Source organism: Protomyctophum parallelum (assembly GCF_964188405.1).
Source record: "Protomyctophum parallelum genome assembly, chromosome: 4".
Lineage (NCBI taxonomy): Eukaryota > Metazoa > Chordata > Actinopteri > Myctophiformes > Myctophidae > Protomyctophum > Protomyctophum parallelum.
The window spans coordinates 11,404,339-11,419,652 of NC_139700.1; the positions used below are offsets into that span (position 1 = coordinate 11,404,339).

The window sequence follows — 15,314 nt, forward strand, 5'->3', positions numbered from 1 at the left end:
AGCTCTAAAATTGGTGGGAAACTATACCCTATATTAAATTGTTTATAGGATCAATACAAGTAAATTAATACACGATACCCCTTCCACAGCAGTAGCTTTATCATATTTTCGACTATTTTGCATATTTTCCTACATAATGCCTCATTTGCATATTAAAAAATGTAAAATTAGTAATACAATAAATCATTGTCTTCGTGTAAGTACTCAATTGGGGAAATTTCATGGTGATAATAATCTAATATAGGTATGGTTTTGCACACTCAATTCATAATTAACGTTTCAATTTTGGAGCTCTGGCTCATGGACTAAAAACCAAAAAGAACTGAACCGGTTCCCACTGGGAACCAACCGGTGGAAAAGGGGCCCCAGAGAAAGGTAAAGTGGGCCATATAGCAGCTCCTATGCCATACATGGGCAACTGGCCGGCCCAGGGGACACATGCAACCCCCACTTTTAACCCATTTAGGCCTGATGTCGAATAAATAAATAAAAACTATTCTGAAAGAATATATATTCAAAGATTTGTGCCACATTTTCACGATTTGTCAAAAATAGCAGACCTACAAGCTCGCTATGAGCTTGTAGATCTGCTATTTTTCAATAGCTAAAGTATAACATAATGCTTAGTTAAAACACCAAAAGGGGTTCCCGCCCAGAATGGCCCGCTGAATATTGATATACCCTATTGGCCTGAATATAAGACATTTTTCCCCCAATGGAAGTATATCCTAAAAAACGAGGTCGTATTATAATCGGGGACTAGACTATTTGACATTCAATGTTCTTTTCCCACAAATGAGTCTTGAAAAATGGGGGTCGTCTTATAATCAGAGTCGTCTTATATTTGGCACAATATGGTATTAGTTTTTTCAGCTGTTACAATCAGTGAATGACTAGTATTATAATCTTAATCGTGTTTTTTATGTCTAATGTATTTGCAGTTAAGTTAAAGGGAAACCTTTTTACAAAACAATATTTGTTAAGGACGTTTTTGAAGATTTTTTGAACACTTTCCTGGGGTCTTTTTATGTGTGTAAGATGTGGTTTTAAATATTTTAAAGCAGTGTCTCTGATGTCATGATGGACACTGGGCTTACTTACCTCCTGGACTACATGTTGTCTCAGTAAGACAGCCCTCCCCCTATCCTCAAGGAGGAGCAGTGCACCAAAGCATTATGAGAATTATAGTCCAGTTATCCCACAAATCAATGTGCGTGCGTGCGCAGGAATTGTGTTCAGTTAATGTGCCACAAGAAATGAAGGACAATAACATGTGTGCAGTGGTGTGTGCAATTCACATGCAGTACTGTAACTGTGTGCTAAATGACATTATCTCTTTCTCATAAATCTCATTATCCTTTTTAAAATCAAATCTGACACAATGAGATTGCTTCTCATCTGTAAGATTACTTTGCCCTTGACTTGTGCTTGTTGATGGCTACAGTACCCCCTGCTGGCCTAGAAACCCAACTTCCACTAGTGCAGTGGGGACTACCAGTGGTCCTTGAGGGGGGTTCAGGTGGTCCCCAGCTAAATGATGGAGAGTTGGTAACCAAATGGACCCTTTAGGTGAGTAAATCTATGAAAAAACAGCACCTTCCCCCAACTGTTTTTTGTAGTATTAGGTGTCGCTAATAACATACTAAAAGTTTACCAAAGTTTGCCCACCCGAAAGGTGTTATTTTCAAGATGGCGTCCAAGATCGCCAAAAAAATCATTAAAATAGCTTAACTCCTTCATTATTTATCGTAGACAAATATTATTTGTGTCTAACCCTATGTTTTTGGGGCCTGTGAATCCAGTGGTCCAAATGGCAGAGATACAATTAGATCATTGTGAAATCCAATATTATGTGTGTGACTCTATTAAAACCCTCTGAAATGGACACCCATTTTCAGGTAGTCACCCAAATGTGTTGGCATGATGAACCACATTAAATATATTTTTAGAAAGGCTTTCTTTCTTTTTCTTTTTCTTTCTTTTTCTTTCTCACCTTTATTTATACTCGGTATACAGGCTAGCAGTGCCAGTGTGCTCACAGGGGCTGACAGACAATTCAGCTAGTGGCAAAGCATACTAAAATGGTAGCCTGACCATGAGTGCTGGAGAAACTTGCAAAATTTGCCATGAAGCATTAAGAGATGCTTCTGATGTGATTGAAGTCCGTCAGAAGGGAGCTGATGGAATCAACAGTGCAAGTGTGCGAAGAGGGGATGACATAGTCATTTCAGCTGGTGAAAAAGTACACTCAGAATGTCGACAGCAGTACATAAATCCCAAAAACATTATACTCCAACAAAAAACTAAAGTTGATGAGCCACCAAAGAGAAGTGCCAGATCAGCAGATAGTCCTTAGCAAAACAGACTGTTTACAGTACTCACTCAGTACTCACATGATCATCAAAGTGCAGCCTTTAGTTACAGTATGTACAGACAGATACATTTGTGGAGTCCATTCTTGAGTGTTGTGACAATCACTCAGATGAATTGGCCTTCACCGTCAAAGGCAGAATTGAATATCGTCACCTTATTAAACTAATGGCCTTAGTCATTTTTTGCTGAAAATGAGTTTTTGGCCTAAATCACCACCTGGTGATGCTGGCCACCTCTGGTAAAATCGCCTAAGCCCTAACGTAAAAGGCCTTCCTGTTACACCCTATTAAAACAATGGCCTATGTCAAGAGGGAGACTTAGGCCATTTTATTTTGCCTAAGTCATAATAAAATGTGACTTAGGCCATTTTAACACACCTTTCAAAATGGGAGTGAATGGGAATGGGAGGTACTGTTACTATGGAACTGATATAATGGGAGTGAATGGGACTGAATGGGAGTGAATGGGAGGTACTGTTACTATGGGACTGATAGAATGGGAGTGAATGGGAGGTACTGTTACTATGGGACCGAATGGGAGTGATTGGGAGTGAATGGGAGTGAAAGGGAGGTACTGTTACTATGGGACTGATACTATGGGAGTGAATTGGAGGTACTGTTACTGGGACTTATACTATGGGAGTGCATGGGAGCTTCAACAACAACAAAATCACCAATGCTGGGCATTATGGCACATGGAAAAAGGAAAAATGTCCATTTATATTGGAAAACGTTCTTAATTGTTAACACAAATACACTTATAACCCTATTATAAAGACAATTGTTATTATAATCACTTCACTATAATTTAATTTATAATTTATATAAGTTAATTGGATTCTTAGATAACCAAAATATAGGGTTAGACAAAATTACTTGTCTAGGATGAATAATCGATGAGAAATGGTATATTTAAGTACTGACGGCGGCCATCTTGAAAATAACACCTTTCGGGTGGTCAAACTTTGGTAAACTTTTAGTACTAGTCCTTACCCGTTCTGAATATATGAACAGCAAATGATGTTCAGTGTGGGTAATGTGTTGTAATAGATCACATTACTGATAGGGGGGAACGGGGAATTGTTTACAGATGGTCTTGGGAAGTTAGGTTGGGCACAAAAGTAGGCTAATTAGTAGGCTACTGTAGTTTCTTTTGCAAGAAAATGCTGCAGTACAATCATAAGTATACCATTGATAGCTTGGTATTGTGGCTGCTTTGGAGAGGTTATCCTTTAAGATGAATAATCAGTTGGATAAATATGATTTGAAGTGGAACGTGTTCCTCAGTCATGTTGCAGGTCCTTTGGTGTGATCCATGGTCAGGCAATGCCCTTTTGCTTGTTTATTGTATTAATATACATAGTCCTTACCCGTTGTATGGACTATTGCCCCCCATAAATATATTTAATTGCTCTTCATTTTAACTTGTATAATATATTTGTGTCTTTTTTGTGTGAATAGAAACAGCACTATAACATGAAAATATTTGTATAAATGCATGGTAGGGAAATGTTTTCATGGCAAGGACTGTAAAATGTACACTTATTAGCCCACAGACCCCCATTTGAAAAGTATGAAAGACCCCAGTTTGACATGCAGCACAGAAAGTATGGGCTGTCGCACAGGTATTCCCAAATGTACAGTGTGGGTAATGTGATGTAATATATCATATTATTGATATATGTATTTTGAGGAAGAATTGCTTTAATATAGACTTGTTCACTGGAAATGGAAAAACAGTACATCATAGTCATACATAGAACTGAAAGTCTCAAACAGTCATTGTCATGTTAGTAGTGTAGTAATTGCATTTATGGGGAGATGAGTTGTTCAGTACCCCAGGTGCCGCGGGGGGTACTGCGCCCTGGGTTGGATTATAATTTCATATAAATGGGTGATGTAAAAACAATATCTGTACAGTAAATACGACAGTTGCGTCGGTAAAAAGTAGCCTAGCTGGATTGTGGGAGCGTGCAGATTTATTTTGGCATGGAGAGATGTGTGCTAATAGTGTGGCTCGGTCGGAGATAGACCACGGACAAATAAACGGGTTTTTATTCACTAATAAATTCATTATTAATCTTATTGGAAAAATGGCTTCGTTAAGACCTCCATATTATTATGGTCAATGCCTGTGTGAAAAGTGGGAGCGATTGGTGCAGGCAATGAGGAGATAAGTGTTTGTTTCTGACAGACAGACAGACAGACAGACATTCGCTCGTTTATAGTATGATGTTATGACACCTAATACTACAAAAGAAAGTTGAGAAACCTTTTGTTGCAATTTTTTTGGGGTCAAACCATATTCTTACCCGCCTACTTGTAGACCTTTCACTTTTGAGAGTGTAACATGAAGCCAAAGGGCATTTGGTTTCATTTTACACTCAAGAATTCAATAGTTTTTTAGCAAGCATAGCTCAGCTCGTAAGCCCTTGATAGCCTCCAGCACAGTCACGTCTCCTGCTGGGTCAGAGGTGCCTCCCACTGGGGACTCCATTTGCTCGTACCCCGAGGTTCCTTGGCATGCCTCGGCTTGTTGTTTTTTCTGTTTGTTGCGTCTGCTGCTTGGCATGGTTGTATCTCACGGGAAAAAACACAGGTGGAATGTTGTCAAAAAGTTTATTTAGAAGTTTAGACAGTTCTGCTACTACTTCGTTGCCAGTATCTTTAGTTTCAATTAGTTTTAAATATTGTAATTGTGTGAGCGATGTGTCGTGCGTCTCACTCAGTCATGGCCCAAACCGGCAAGAATTCTATAGTTTTTAAACATCTGCATTACAAGAAGTCTACACAATTAGAAGAATTGTTATTGTGATCAACGTTTGCCTGTTATCTCTCCTATGGTACCTGTGGTGCCACATCAATAAACTAAAATCGTCGTATCCAACGATATTAAAATAAATCTTCAGTTTGGGTCTGAGAGGCTAGATGTCATCAAATGGTGGTCCGGGCTCCGTGGCTCAAATGCTGAATAAATAATGGTCTTTGATGTGGAAAAAGATTGAAGACCACTGTTCTAGTGCTATGCTGCTGTAGTGTCTGAATGAATTAATAAATTAATGCATTGTATTTATAGAACCTTTCCAATATATTATAGTCACAAAGTGCTTAACAGACCGGTCCCCATTGATGCCTGGTGCCACCTATGCGCTTTTACCTTTGAAATTATACCTCTGTGTATCATCAGTTATTGCTACATAATTATTTTTTTCTTTTCTTTTTTTTAATAAAAATGTGAAGGTTTTCAGAAAACTCAGCTTAGGTTTTAGAAGCAATTTTGTAGAATTGGCCTCAGGTATCAGGCAAACATCAAAAACACAGCAAAAACAACAAAACATCAAAGACAATCGAAAAAAAATATATAATTATACAACAAAGATTTTGTAGTCGGCTAGTAAACAAGTTTGTGCAACAAAAGCTAACCTAAGCGCGCATCCTTAGCAGAAACACTTGACGTGCAAATGTGTTTTTAAAAGCTTTTTCTGCTCACTGTCTGCTTTCCTTCTGTGGATTCAATAAAGAGAAACAAAATGGAAGTGAGCAACTGAATCTATTTTAAACACGATTTTTATTATCGTGAGAACGATGGCTTCCATTTTCGCATTGCAAAAAAAGCCTGCAGTTTCTAGCTTGGATTCCCCATCGATGATGTCACTGGAGGACGGGTTTCTGAACTGTCCACAGTCCTCCTAGGGGTACTGCCACACTATCAAAAGAGCTGCGCACGTTTTCGGCTGCGGACAGCTTCAAAACCGGGTTTTTAGACAGCTGGTGGATGGAAAAAAAGCTCCACTTCCGCGGACGACTTGCGAGACGGCCAGATTCCCGGAAACGCTCTCCTCAGCGTCAATCGTCCGCGGAGGTGGAGCTTAATTCCCATCCACCAGCTGTCTAAAAACAGCTGCACACACGCCGTCACAGCTTCTTCTGTCCGCAGCGCAAAACCGTTTTGCGCTTAGGTCTGGAAACGGGGTATGAGACACAGACCGAGTATCATGATTCATGAACATTTGTGAGGATCAATTATATGAAGTGGTGAAGTGGTCCTTTAAGGTTAGTTTAATTAACCCATTATGCCCGGGAACGCATCTGTCTCACCTTAGCTTTTAACCACTTATTTCAAACTTAAGTTTGGAAAAAACTTCAAACTGTTGGGAAAAAAGCTGATCTACAAACTCATAGCGCGGCACTCGGTGCAGAACTTCTAGATCTGCTATTTTTGAAAATTCGTGAAAATGTGGTGCAAATCTTTGAATATATATTCTTTCACAGCGAAGTTTTTCTTTTAAAGATATATTTTTGGGGCTTTTTGCCTTTTATTAATAGATCACAGTAGATAGACAGGAAACGGGGAGAGAGATGGGAGGGGAAGACACACCGCAAAGTTCGTCGGGGGTCCGCGGCCAGATACAGCTAATTCTGGCTGTCCTTGACATGAATTAGTTTGAGGATCACTGTTATAGAAGAAACATAGGTTTTTCAGAAAACTGTCACATTTGTAGGTCAACAGTTTAAGAGCCATAAACGTCAAGACGTTTAATTGCCAATTATGTACCGGATGCCACGGACAACAAGACGTCTTCCCTTGGGAATTAAAAAATAAATTTCCTCTAATCTGGTGTACAGGTGATGACATGCACATAACATGCATAATAGAATTACAAATTCTTTCTTTCTTTATAATGGGGGAATTGGCACTCAAAGCCTAAACTGGTGACCACCAGGTGGCGCTAAAAGAGTGTTAATGGGTTAAAACATAACATGTTTAACTTGTCCCCCCCCCCCACCCCCCTCTCTCTCTCTGGTCAGTCACTGTGTCCCCGTCGGGTCAGATCACCACGTCAGGCACCTTGACCTTTGACCGGTCGCCTGCCACCGCCATCATCTCATCAGAGGGGTCGTCCCAGAGCGAGGTGTTCACGAGCACTGCAGGTACACACACACACACACACACACACACACACACACCCAGACACATTTCATTTCAATTCAAAGGGCTTTATTGGCATGAGAAACATACGTTTACGTTGCCAAAGCAGAAAGAACAATAATACAGCAATACAATCAAAACAAACATGATGTACTTTGAAGGTCAGAATCTTCAACAGATCAACTTCTATGTACCAAGATCACTCGATGCAGATATAGTGCAGGAATATACACAATGATTAGTCTTTAGGGTGGTTGTGTTTCATTTGATATCCTTCTCCTATCACAGCAACTCACAAATCTTGCTGCTGTGTTTGCACATTGTTGTACTTCGCCCAGCAGATATGGGAGTTTTTTGTCATTGGTCATGTTTTCAAAATCTCGTGTGTGGTTGTAATCTGTGGGAAGTATGTGTCTGTGATGTCTTGGTACAATGGACACACACACACACACACACACACACACACACATACACACACACAGCAGGCCCATCATTACAACTACAGTTTTAAACAGCAGTTTGTCATTGTACCATCCGGTTACGGATATTTGGCTCTTCAAAGTAAAGTATTACGCGCGACAAAACCTTGGCAATACGCTATCGAGGGATTAATTAATGCTGGCGCGAATTGGGTTAAGTCTCTCCAGGGGTAATAGTGACATTATTTGGGCCGTCCACATATGTTCTGAAAGTATGTCATCCAAGTATGTCTTCCTTAAAATTAAGATACATTTCTTTGCCAAGAATCTAAATGGATTAAATAGTTTCCTATGAGCATAACTCATACTTACATGTGGGTCTGCCCCCAAGAGATTTAACAGAGGGGATGGCCTCAATTTACCATAAGGTAAACAATATGTTAATGTTTAACTTAGAAAAAAGTCGGAGGTCACTGTATGCACACATAAGTTGTGGCATTTTGCCATTGCACATTGAAACAGGAAGATATAGGGATGTTGCTGAGGAGGACAGGATATACTGTGATCTGAATGAGGTGGAGAATGAATTCCATTTTATTTTATTTTATTTTGTCCTCTGTATCATGATCTGAGAGTTGTTCTGGACTTGGTGGAGTGTGAGAGTGGTGCAGTGGTTGAGTTTCTTTTTCAGAGTATCTTTATTGGGCATGGGATAGGAGGCGAAGGGTATTAACTTATAGTAAGTAAGTAGCCTTGCCGAGCCATGGGGCCCATAGGGCAGGAGCCTATCTCCTGTTTCTGTAGCGTGAGGCAGCTTGATGTACAAGTACACCCCCTGGACATGACGCTAGTATGCCGCAGGGACTTACCCCCAATCCAACCCTTGATGCTGAGTGTCAAGCAGGGAGGCACTGGGTCCCATTTTTACAGTCTTTGGTATGACCCGGCCGGGGATCGAACCCCCAACCTCCCAGTCTCACACTCTAACCACAATGCCACTGAGCTGGTATTAACTTATACTGTATATGAACTGTTTTACAGATTGGTTGTATATTTCATGTACTACCACCTCTGTTTGTAATCTGATTGAGTTGCGGGCTAGCTATACACCTGAATGCTCTTGTCTTGTCTTGTTCTTTTGTTTTGTTATTGTTTTAATAGCTATTAGTTTTTTCTCATTTCTACAAGCTCGCAGTCACAACCCATTGCGAGCTTGTAGATCTGTTATTCTTACCAAAATGTTTGCGTATATGACATGCCCAGAAAGACATTGACGCTCGGGTTCAAGTAATACAGAGCACTGCTAAATAATAAGACGGATAATACTGGGGGACGACGACGACAAAATATGAAATTTAAATAATCAGACATGACCTTTGTTAGGACATGCAGAAAACCCAGCTTGACATGGGCAGCACATATTGCATATTCCGCACAGAGGAAATTGCTCATTAGTACGATCATCACTATGTCTGAGTCAAAGTGCTTCTGACACGTGTTCCACCACAGCTTGTGTGAAGGGGCTTCTCTAACCCCTCGGTGACGTTACCTGTTCCGACTTCCCTCCCCTTGGGTGGGCCACGCCGGATATTTAACCCATTCTGACCTGAGATCAGATTCATACAAGGTTTTCCACTGGACACACACTGGTCTGATGAACCCATTCTAACCTGAGATCAGATTCTAAAAATGTCAGTCGCTCTTCGATTTTTGAAAAATAGCAGACCTACAAGCTCGTATCGCGCCACTCGGTGGCGCGATATGAGCTTGTAGATCTGCTATTTTTAAATAGCTAAAGCATAACATGATGCTGACACCAAAATGGGTGCCCGCTCAGAATGGGTTAAAGGCACTGCCCCCAGCAACAGTGGCATTTTGACCTTGTGTGTGTGCGTGCGCCGTGCGTGTGTGCCACTGCATGCGTCACGTTCCAGTGTCTAAACTATGTGGAGGTGCTCCCCCCCCCCAGCCCCAGATAAAATGTCTCTGGCTCCCCCCCCAGCCCCAGACTGCACGGTTCTGCACCAGATATCCCAGCACATCTCTCCACGCGTGGCCTCAAACCCCAGAGCCCATTAATCATCATCCCATCTATCATGCGCCACGTGCAGGGATGCCCGGCAGAACCCATGCCTGCGATGCATGCCGATTGGCTGACACACATACTGTTCTTTCCCTCTCCGCCCCCCCACCTTCCTGTCCAATTTAACAAGGTCCCCCGAGACGGCGGTCGGCCTCACGTTTTTCTGCCAGGGAACCCCAACATACAGTGTATGAGTTCTTTCTTACTGGGTGAAGAATGAGCCGTCATTTTATCCCACAACTTTTATAATCCATGTTTTTCACCCAGTGTCAATTGTCTAGTGTAATCCTGAGCGCTACATTCCCTTCCTCTGCCAACCTGGGGAGAGCAACGGACTGACCTCATGCTTCCATCCATGCATGAGGAGTCCAAGCCGCTTATTTTATTTATTTTTCACCCGACACTGGAGTTTCCCCAGTTGGAAGGAACACGTTATTCCAACCAGTTCCTTTCCTCTCCCTCAGGCGCCCCCGGCTGGCCAGGGGCGAGGCCAAGATTACTGCATGTCTTTTGTGAGGGTATACCTACCCTGGGGGACACAGGGAGAACATGCAAACTCCGCACAGAAAGGCCCTTTTGTGTCGGACTCTTCCCTTTTCTTTCTCCGTCAACCGTGGTTCCATGAAGAACAGTGTTGATTGTGATGTGGATGCGGCCAAAAAGCTCTCTTGATCATGCACCACCCGTGTTTGAACCCGATATGCAAACTGTGCCACTTCACCCCTTCCGCAACCAGATGTTATTTTAATTATTTTTAGGACACAAGAGACATTTTCCTGTTTTTTTTATTTTTTATGTGCGCAATATGTGTTTTTAGTCATGGCGCCATGTCCATGACCAAAATTTGTCATGAAAATGTGGTCTCACTTCCTTCCTCGTACAAGTAACACACCTCACACTTCACAAGGAGGGGCAGTGCACCATTTTCTGGACATAGGGTGCAAATTTACTACAAATACTATTGACATTGAGTGACTGCAGTTTCTTCCAGTGGTGAAATGTCCCTTTAAAGTGTCCTTGATCTACACACCATACCTTTTTAGTATGGTGCTAGGAAAACAGCTGAAATCAATAATACATAATAATAAATAATAATAAAACTTTATTTATATAGCACTTTTTTAAACAACGTTACAAAGTGCTTTAACAGTCAGACAACAATAACAGAATACATCACAGGTGCAAAAGAAAAAACTGTAGAAAACGCAAAATAACAAACAGATAAAAAATCAGGGAGATGCAAAGGCTATTCTATAAAAATGGGTCTTTAGGAGGGTTTTAAAATGTGTTATGGACTGGGTTAGTCTCAGCTCCTCCGGTAGGCTATTCCAGAGCCTTGGAGCCTTAACCACAAAAGCCCGATCCCCTTTAGTGACCAATTTAGCCTTGTGGGTCACCTTCAGTAGACCCTGACCCGATGACCTTAAGGTACATGATGGCGGCACATAAAATTGAACCATGTTGGATAAGTATAGCTATGGCGCTACATCAGTATTCCGATATTAACCTGCGGGCTGCAGGCCCACAGGCCCGCAGGTATGTGGCCCCTGTGTCGGCCACACACACACGTGTCGGCCCCACACGTGTCGGCCACACACACACACGTGTCTGCCCCACACGTGTCGGCCACACACTCACACAGTACTTGTCAGAGCCACATGCCAACATTCACCTAGTTAGTACTCAACACACACATATACACTTGTCAACACAATGCACACCAGACCACACACTACTACACCTGTTCCTGTTCCTCCCGCTGATCCTCACACAATTAGACCCCCATAGCCCGGGCTCAAGATGGATGTCTGGTTATTTTAGGAGACGTCTCGTAGTGGGAGGCGAGCCCTGTGTGTCTGCTCTGCTGAGGCCTGAGCGGAGCCCCAGACTGCTTCACCTCTGGAAACCGTCACTTATACATACCGAGTGCAACCAACTATCGTCTCGCCTGTCTGCTCATTTTATTTAAGCTGCTGTACAATTTTGTGGTATCTGTACTTTATTTGAGTATATGTCACATTTTCAGTACTTTATTGTAACCCATTATTCACCCCTGTGTCAACTATATAATGTGATCCTGGGCTCTACACACCCTCCACCAACCTGGGTAGAGCAACGGACTCATGCTTCCTTCATGCATGAGTGTCCAAGCGTGTGCAAGTCGCTCCTTTACACCTGACAGGGGGGAGTTTCCCTGGTTGGACGTAGCACGTGGAAGGAACACGTTATTCCAACCAGTTCCTTTCCCCTCCATCAGGAGCCCTCACATGTTTTTTGTGAAGGTACCTACCCTACGGGATTAGTATTAATACTTTTACTTAAGTGAAAAATGTGAGTACTTTCTTCCATGTTGTTGTTACTCTGATAATGTTTTGGGGGTGCATTTGGTTACATTTGTACATTCTCAGAGTTAGATTATTAACACTAAAATGTGAAGATTGTGCATTCATATACTGTACAGTAAGACACTGAACCCCAAATTTCTCCCGATGTGCTGGTTGGTGCCTTGCCATTTACCATTTTTCTTAATATGAGTGACTGAGCTGCAACTATGAACAAACTGCATCATTACACACTAACTGTACCTAAACAGGTACAGATGCTGTGTGTCTCCCAGCTGTGCCAGTACGAGCACTGTACCGTACAGTAGAACACTGGCACATTCTCCTTCTGGCAGTGGTGGAAAAAGTACTCAAATGTTTTACTTAAGTGAAAGTATCAATACTGCAATATAGCAATGTAATTTGTATTTAAGTAAAAGTCCAGAGTAAAAGTAAAAGTCCAAAAATAAAAGTACTCAATAAGCAGAACGTTTTCAAATCTATTGAAAATAGCCGATATCTACAAGCTCACAATGTGTCACATCGCGACACATTGTGAGCTTGTAGATCAGCTATTTTCAAATGGCCTAAATGTATATAGGGCCGAAGTGGGTAATGTGTGTTTTGCTATAATAATCAAAATCTACAAAGTAACTATATATATATTTGTTTTTATGGCTTTCGCCTTTATTTTTATATTTTTTATGGAGGGACAGACAGTAGGCTGACAGGAAATGGGGAGAGAGATGGGGGGGTGACATGCAGTAAAGGCCGTCGGGATCGGGAGTCGAACCCGCGGCACACTGGATTACCAGCCGAGGTGCCTGGACCACTGAGCCATGGCCCAGGCCTACAAAGTAACTATTAACTAAAGTTTTTAAATAATTGTAGTGGAGTAAAAGTATAATATTCATGACTCTGAGATGTATAGTGGAGTAGAACTAAAAGTATTGGAAATTGTAAATACTCAAGTAAAGTACAAATACCTCAAAATTGTACTCAAGTAAGTAAATGTACTTAGTTACTTTCCACCACTGGCATTCTTGTCTGTACCTCTAAAAGAAAATGTCTTGCGCTCCTATACTGATTTAATTTGTAAAACTTGTATATCGCGGTACAAGCCACTGGGTACCCAGTACCACTACCCAGTGAAAAAAGGTACACCTCATTTTGTACCTTTTGTAGGCCAAACATTATCAAGTCCAGTCATCCAGTTATCATTGTCCAGTGAACTCAGATTTTTTTTTTTACATGTTGGAAACAGTTTTCTGTCAGTCTTTGTTTTATTTTGTATTTTTGTATAATATTATAATATATAGGTTTTTCATCTGGACCTAATTATTATGAGATAAAAGCACAGAATAGGACCCATGTGGATTCATAGCCAAACTCTGGCTGCAGTGGCTCAGCAACAATAGAACAATGGGAGGGGAATGTCTGCTCTGTCGTGCACTTAGTTAGGGAAAGTTAGACAAATTTGTGACCAATCTGTAAAATAAATGCTTACCAATAGCTTTCTGGACAAAATGTGATGAGTCAGCACTTTTGGAAAAGTGGCTATTAGATGGGGGGTACCATGTGGGTGCCAGTGCACTCACATGGTACCAAAGGCTTGGTAACTTCAGACCAGTGCACCCACATGGTACCAAAGGCTTGGTTCAGACCAGTGCACCCACATGGTACCAAAGGCTTGGTTCAGACCAGTGCACCCACATGGTACCAAAGGCTTGGTTCAGACCAGTGCACCCACATGGTACCAAAGGCTTGGTTCAGACCAGTGCACTCACATGGTACCAAAGGCTTGGTAACTTCAGACCAGTGCACCCACATGGTACCAAAGGCATGGTTCAGACCAGTGCACCCACATGGTACCAAAGGCTTGGTTCAGACCAGTGCACCCACATGGTACCAAAGGCATGGTTCAGACCAGTTCACCCACATGGTACCAAAGGCATGGTTCAGACCAGTGCACCCACATGGTACCAAAGGCATGGTTCAGATAAAACAACAACAGAACATTATCTATATGCATCCACGTTATCATCATCAGTACACAATGCAATTAGTGAAAGGCCTCAGGCGTGATCAAAGGCCATAGAAAAGAGATGAGTCACTGTCTTGAGAAGAGTCTTGAACGTCTCAATGGGCCGGGGGGGGTTTGGCACTGTCGCTGTTAGGAGCTCATTAAAATAATTACAATATTAACGCTTCGGATGACTTTGAAAGTGACGATCAGACACCAGATTAGTTCTGGTCTGGTTCTGGTCTGGTTCACCCGGGGTGAATTTCGGGGTTTTTTTCAAAATATAATACGCTTTTCTGTATGGCCGGCAGTGTAGTGAGGGACATTAGCACATTAAGACCTGGGTACACATCTGGGTCACCTTAGCTTTTAACCACTTTAACCATTTTTGTAATAGCTTATAGATTTTTTTTGAGTGGTGCAACCACTCCTACAACCATCTTGCAATGTCCTCGTACCTGTTTGTGTGTGTGTCTGTGTGAGCACGAGTATGTGACTTAATAATAGCAGTAGGGGGCGCCAGAAACAGTGAGAGGGGTAGTGTCTCTAATGAGAGAGGGAGAGAGGGAGAGAGGGGGGGGGGGAATTGCACCACTCAGTTCACACGTGTGTGATTTTTTTTTTTTTTATCGTGAAAACGTGTGTCAAACCTTTTGAATATTATATTCTTTCACGGTGGACGTTTTTAACTCAAATCTTTGCTCATGGGGTGGTCCCAGTACAAAACATTTTCAGATTGGGGTCGGTGGCCGAATGCAGATAATTCTAGGGGTCCTTTGAGACATGACAAAAGTCTGAGCACCACTGATTTTAGATTTAGAAGTCTGAATGAGTTAAAAGGTATAGGCCGTTCCAGAGCGTATTATCCCATTCTGGGCGGGAACCCCTTTTGGTGTTTTAAACATTATGTTATAATTTAGCTATTGAAAAATAATAATAATAATAATGTTTAAAACACCGAAAGCGGTTCCCGCCCAGAAAAATAGCAGATCTACAAGCTCATAGCGCGCCACCGAGTGTCGTGCTACGAGCTTGTAGGTCTGCTATTTTTGAAAAAATCGTAAAAATATGGCGCAAATATTTGAATATATATTCTTTCAGAGTGAATGTTTTTAACTCTGGCCTAAACCTATTATGCACTATACAAAAGTTCAGAGGGTTCAGCC

At 41.7% G+C, this 15,314-nt stretch overlaps 1 protein-coding gene across 2 annotated transcripts in view; it reads left to right on the forward strand.

Moving 5' to 3' along the window:
* The window catches only part of deaf1 (DEAF1 transcription factor), a gene marked incomplete at its 5' end in the record, with an annotated part of 44,451 nt that overhangs the window by 14,064 nt on the left and 15,073 nt on the right, over positions 1–15,314 (forward strand). For both annotated transcript variants that reach the window (XM_083763204.1, XM_083763205.1), the window contains one exon: positions 7,182–7,304. In XM_083763204.1, coding sequence (XP_083619330.1) covers positions 7,182–7,304 — 123 coding nt within the window. The remainder of the gene's footprint in view (positions 1–7,181; positions 7,305–15,314) is intronic.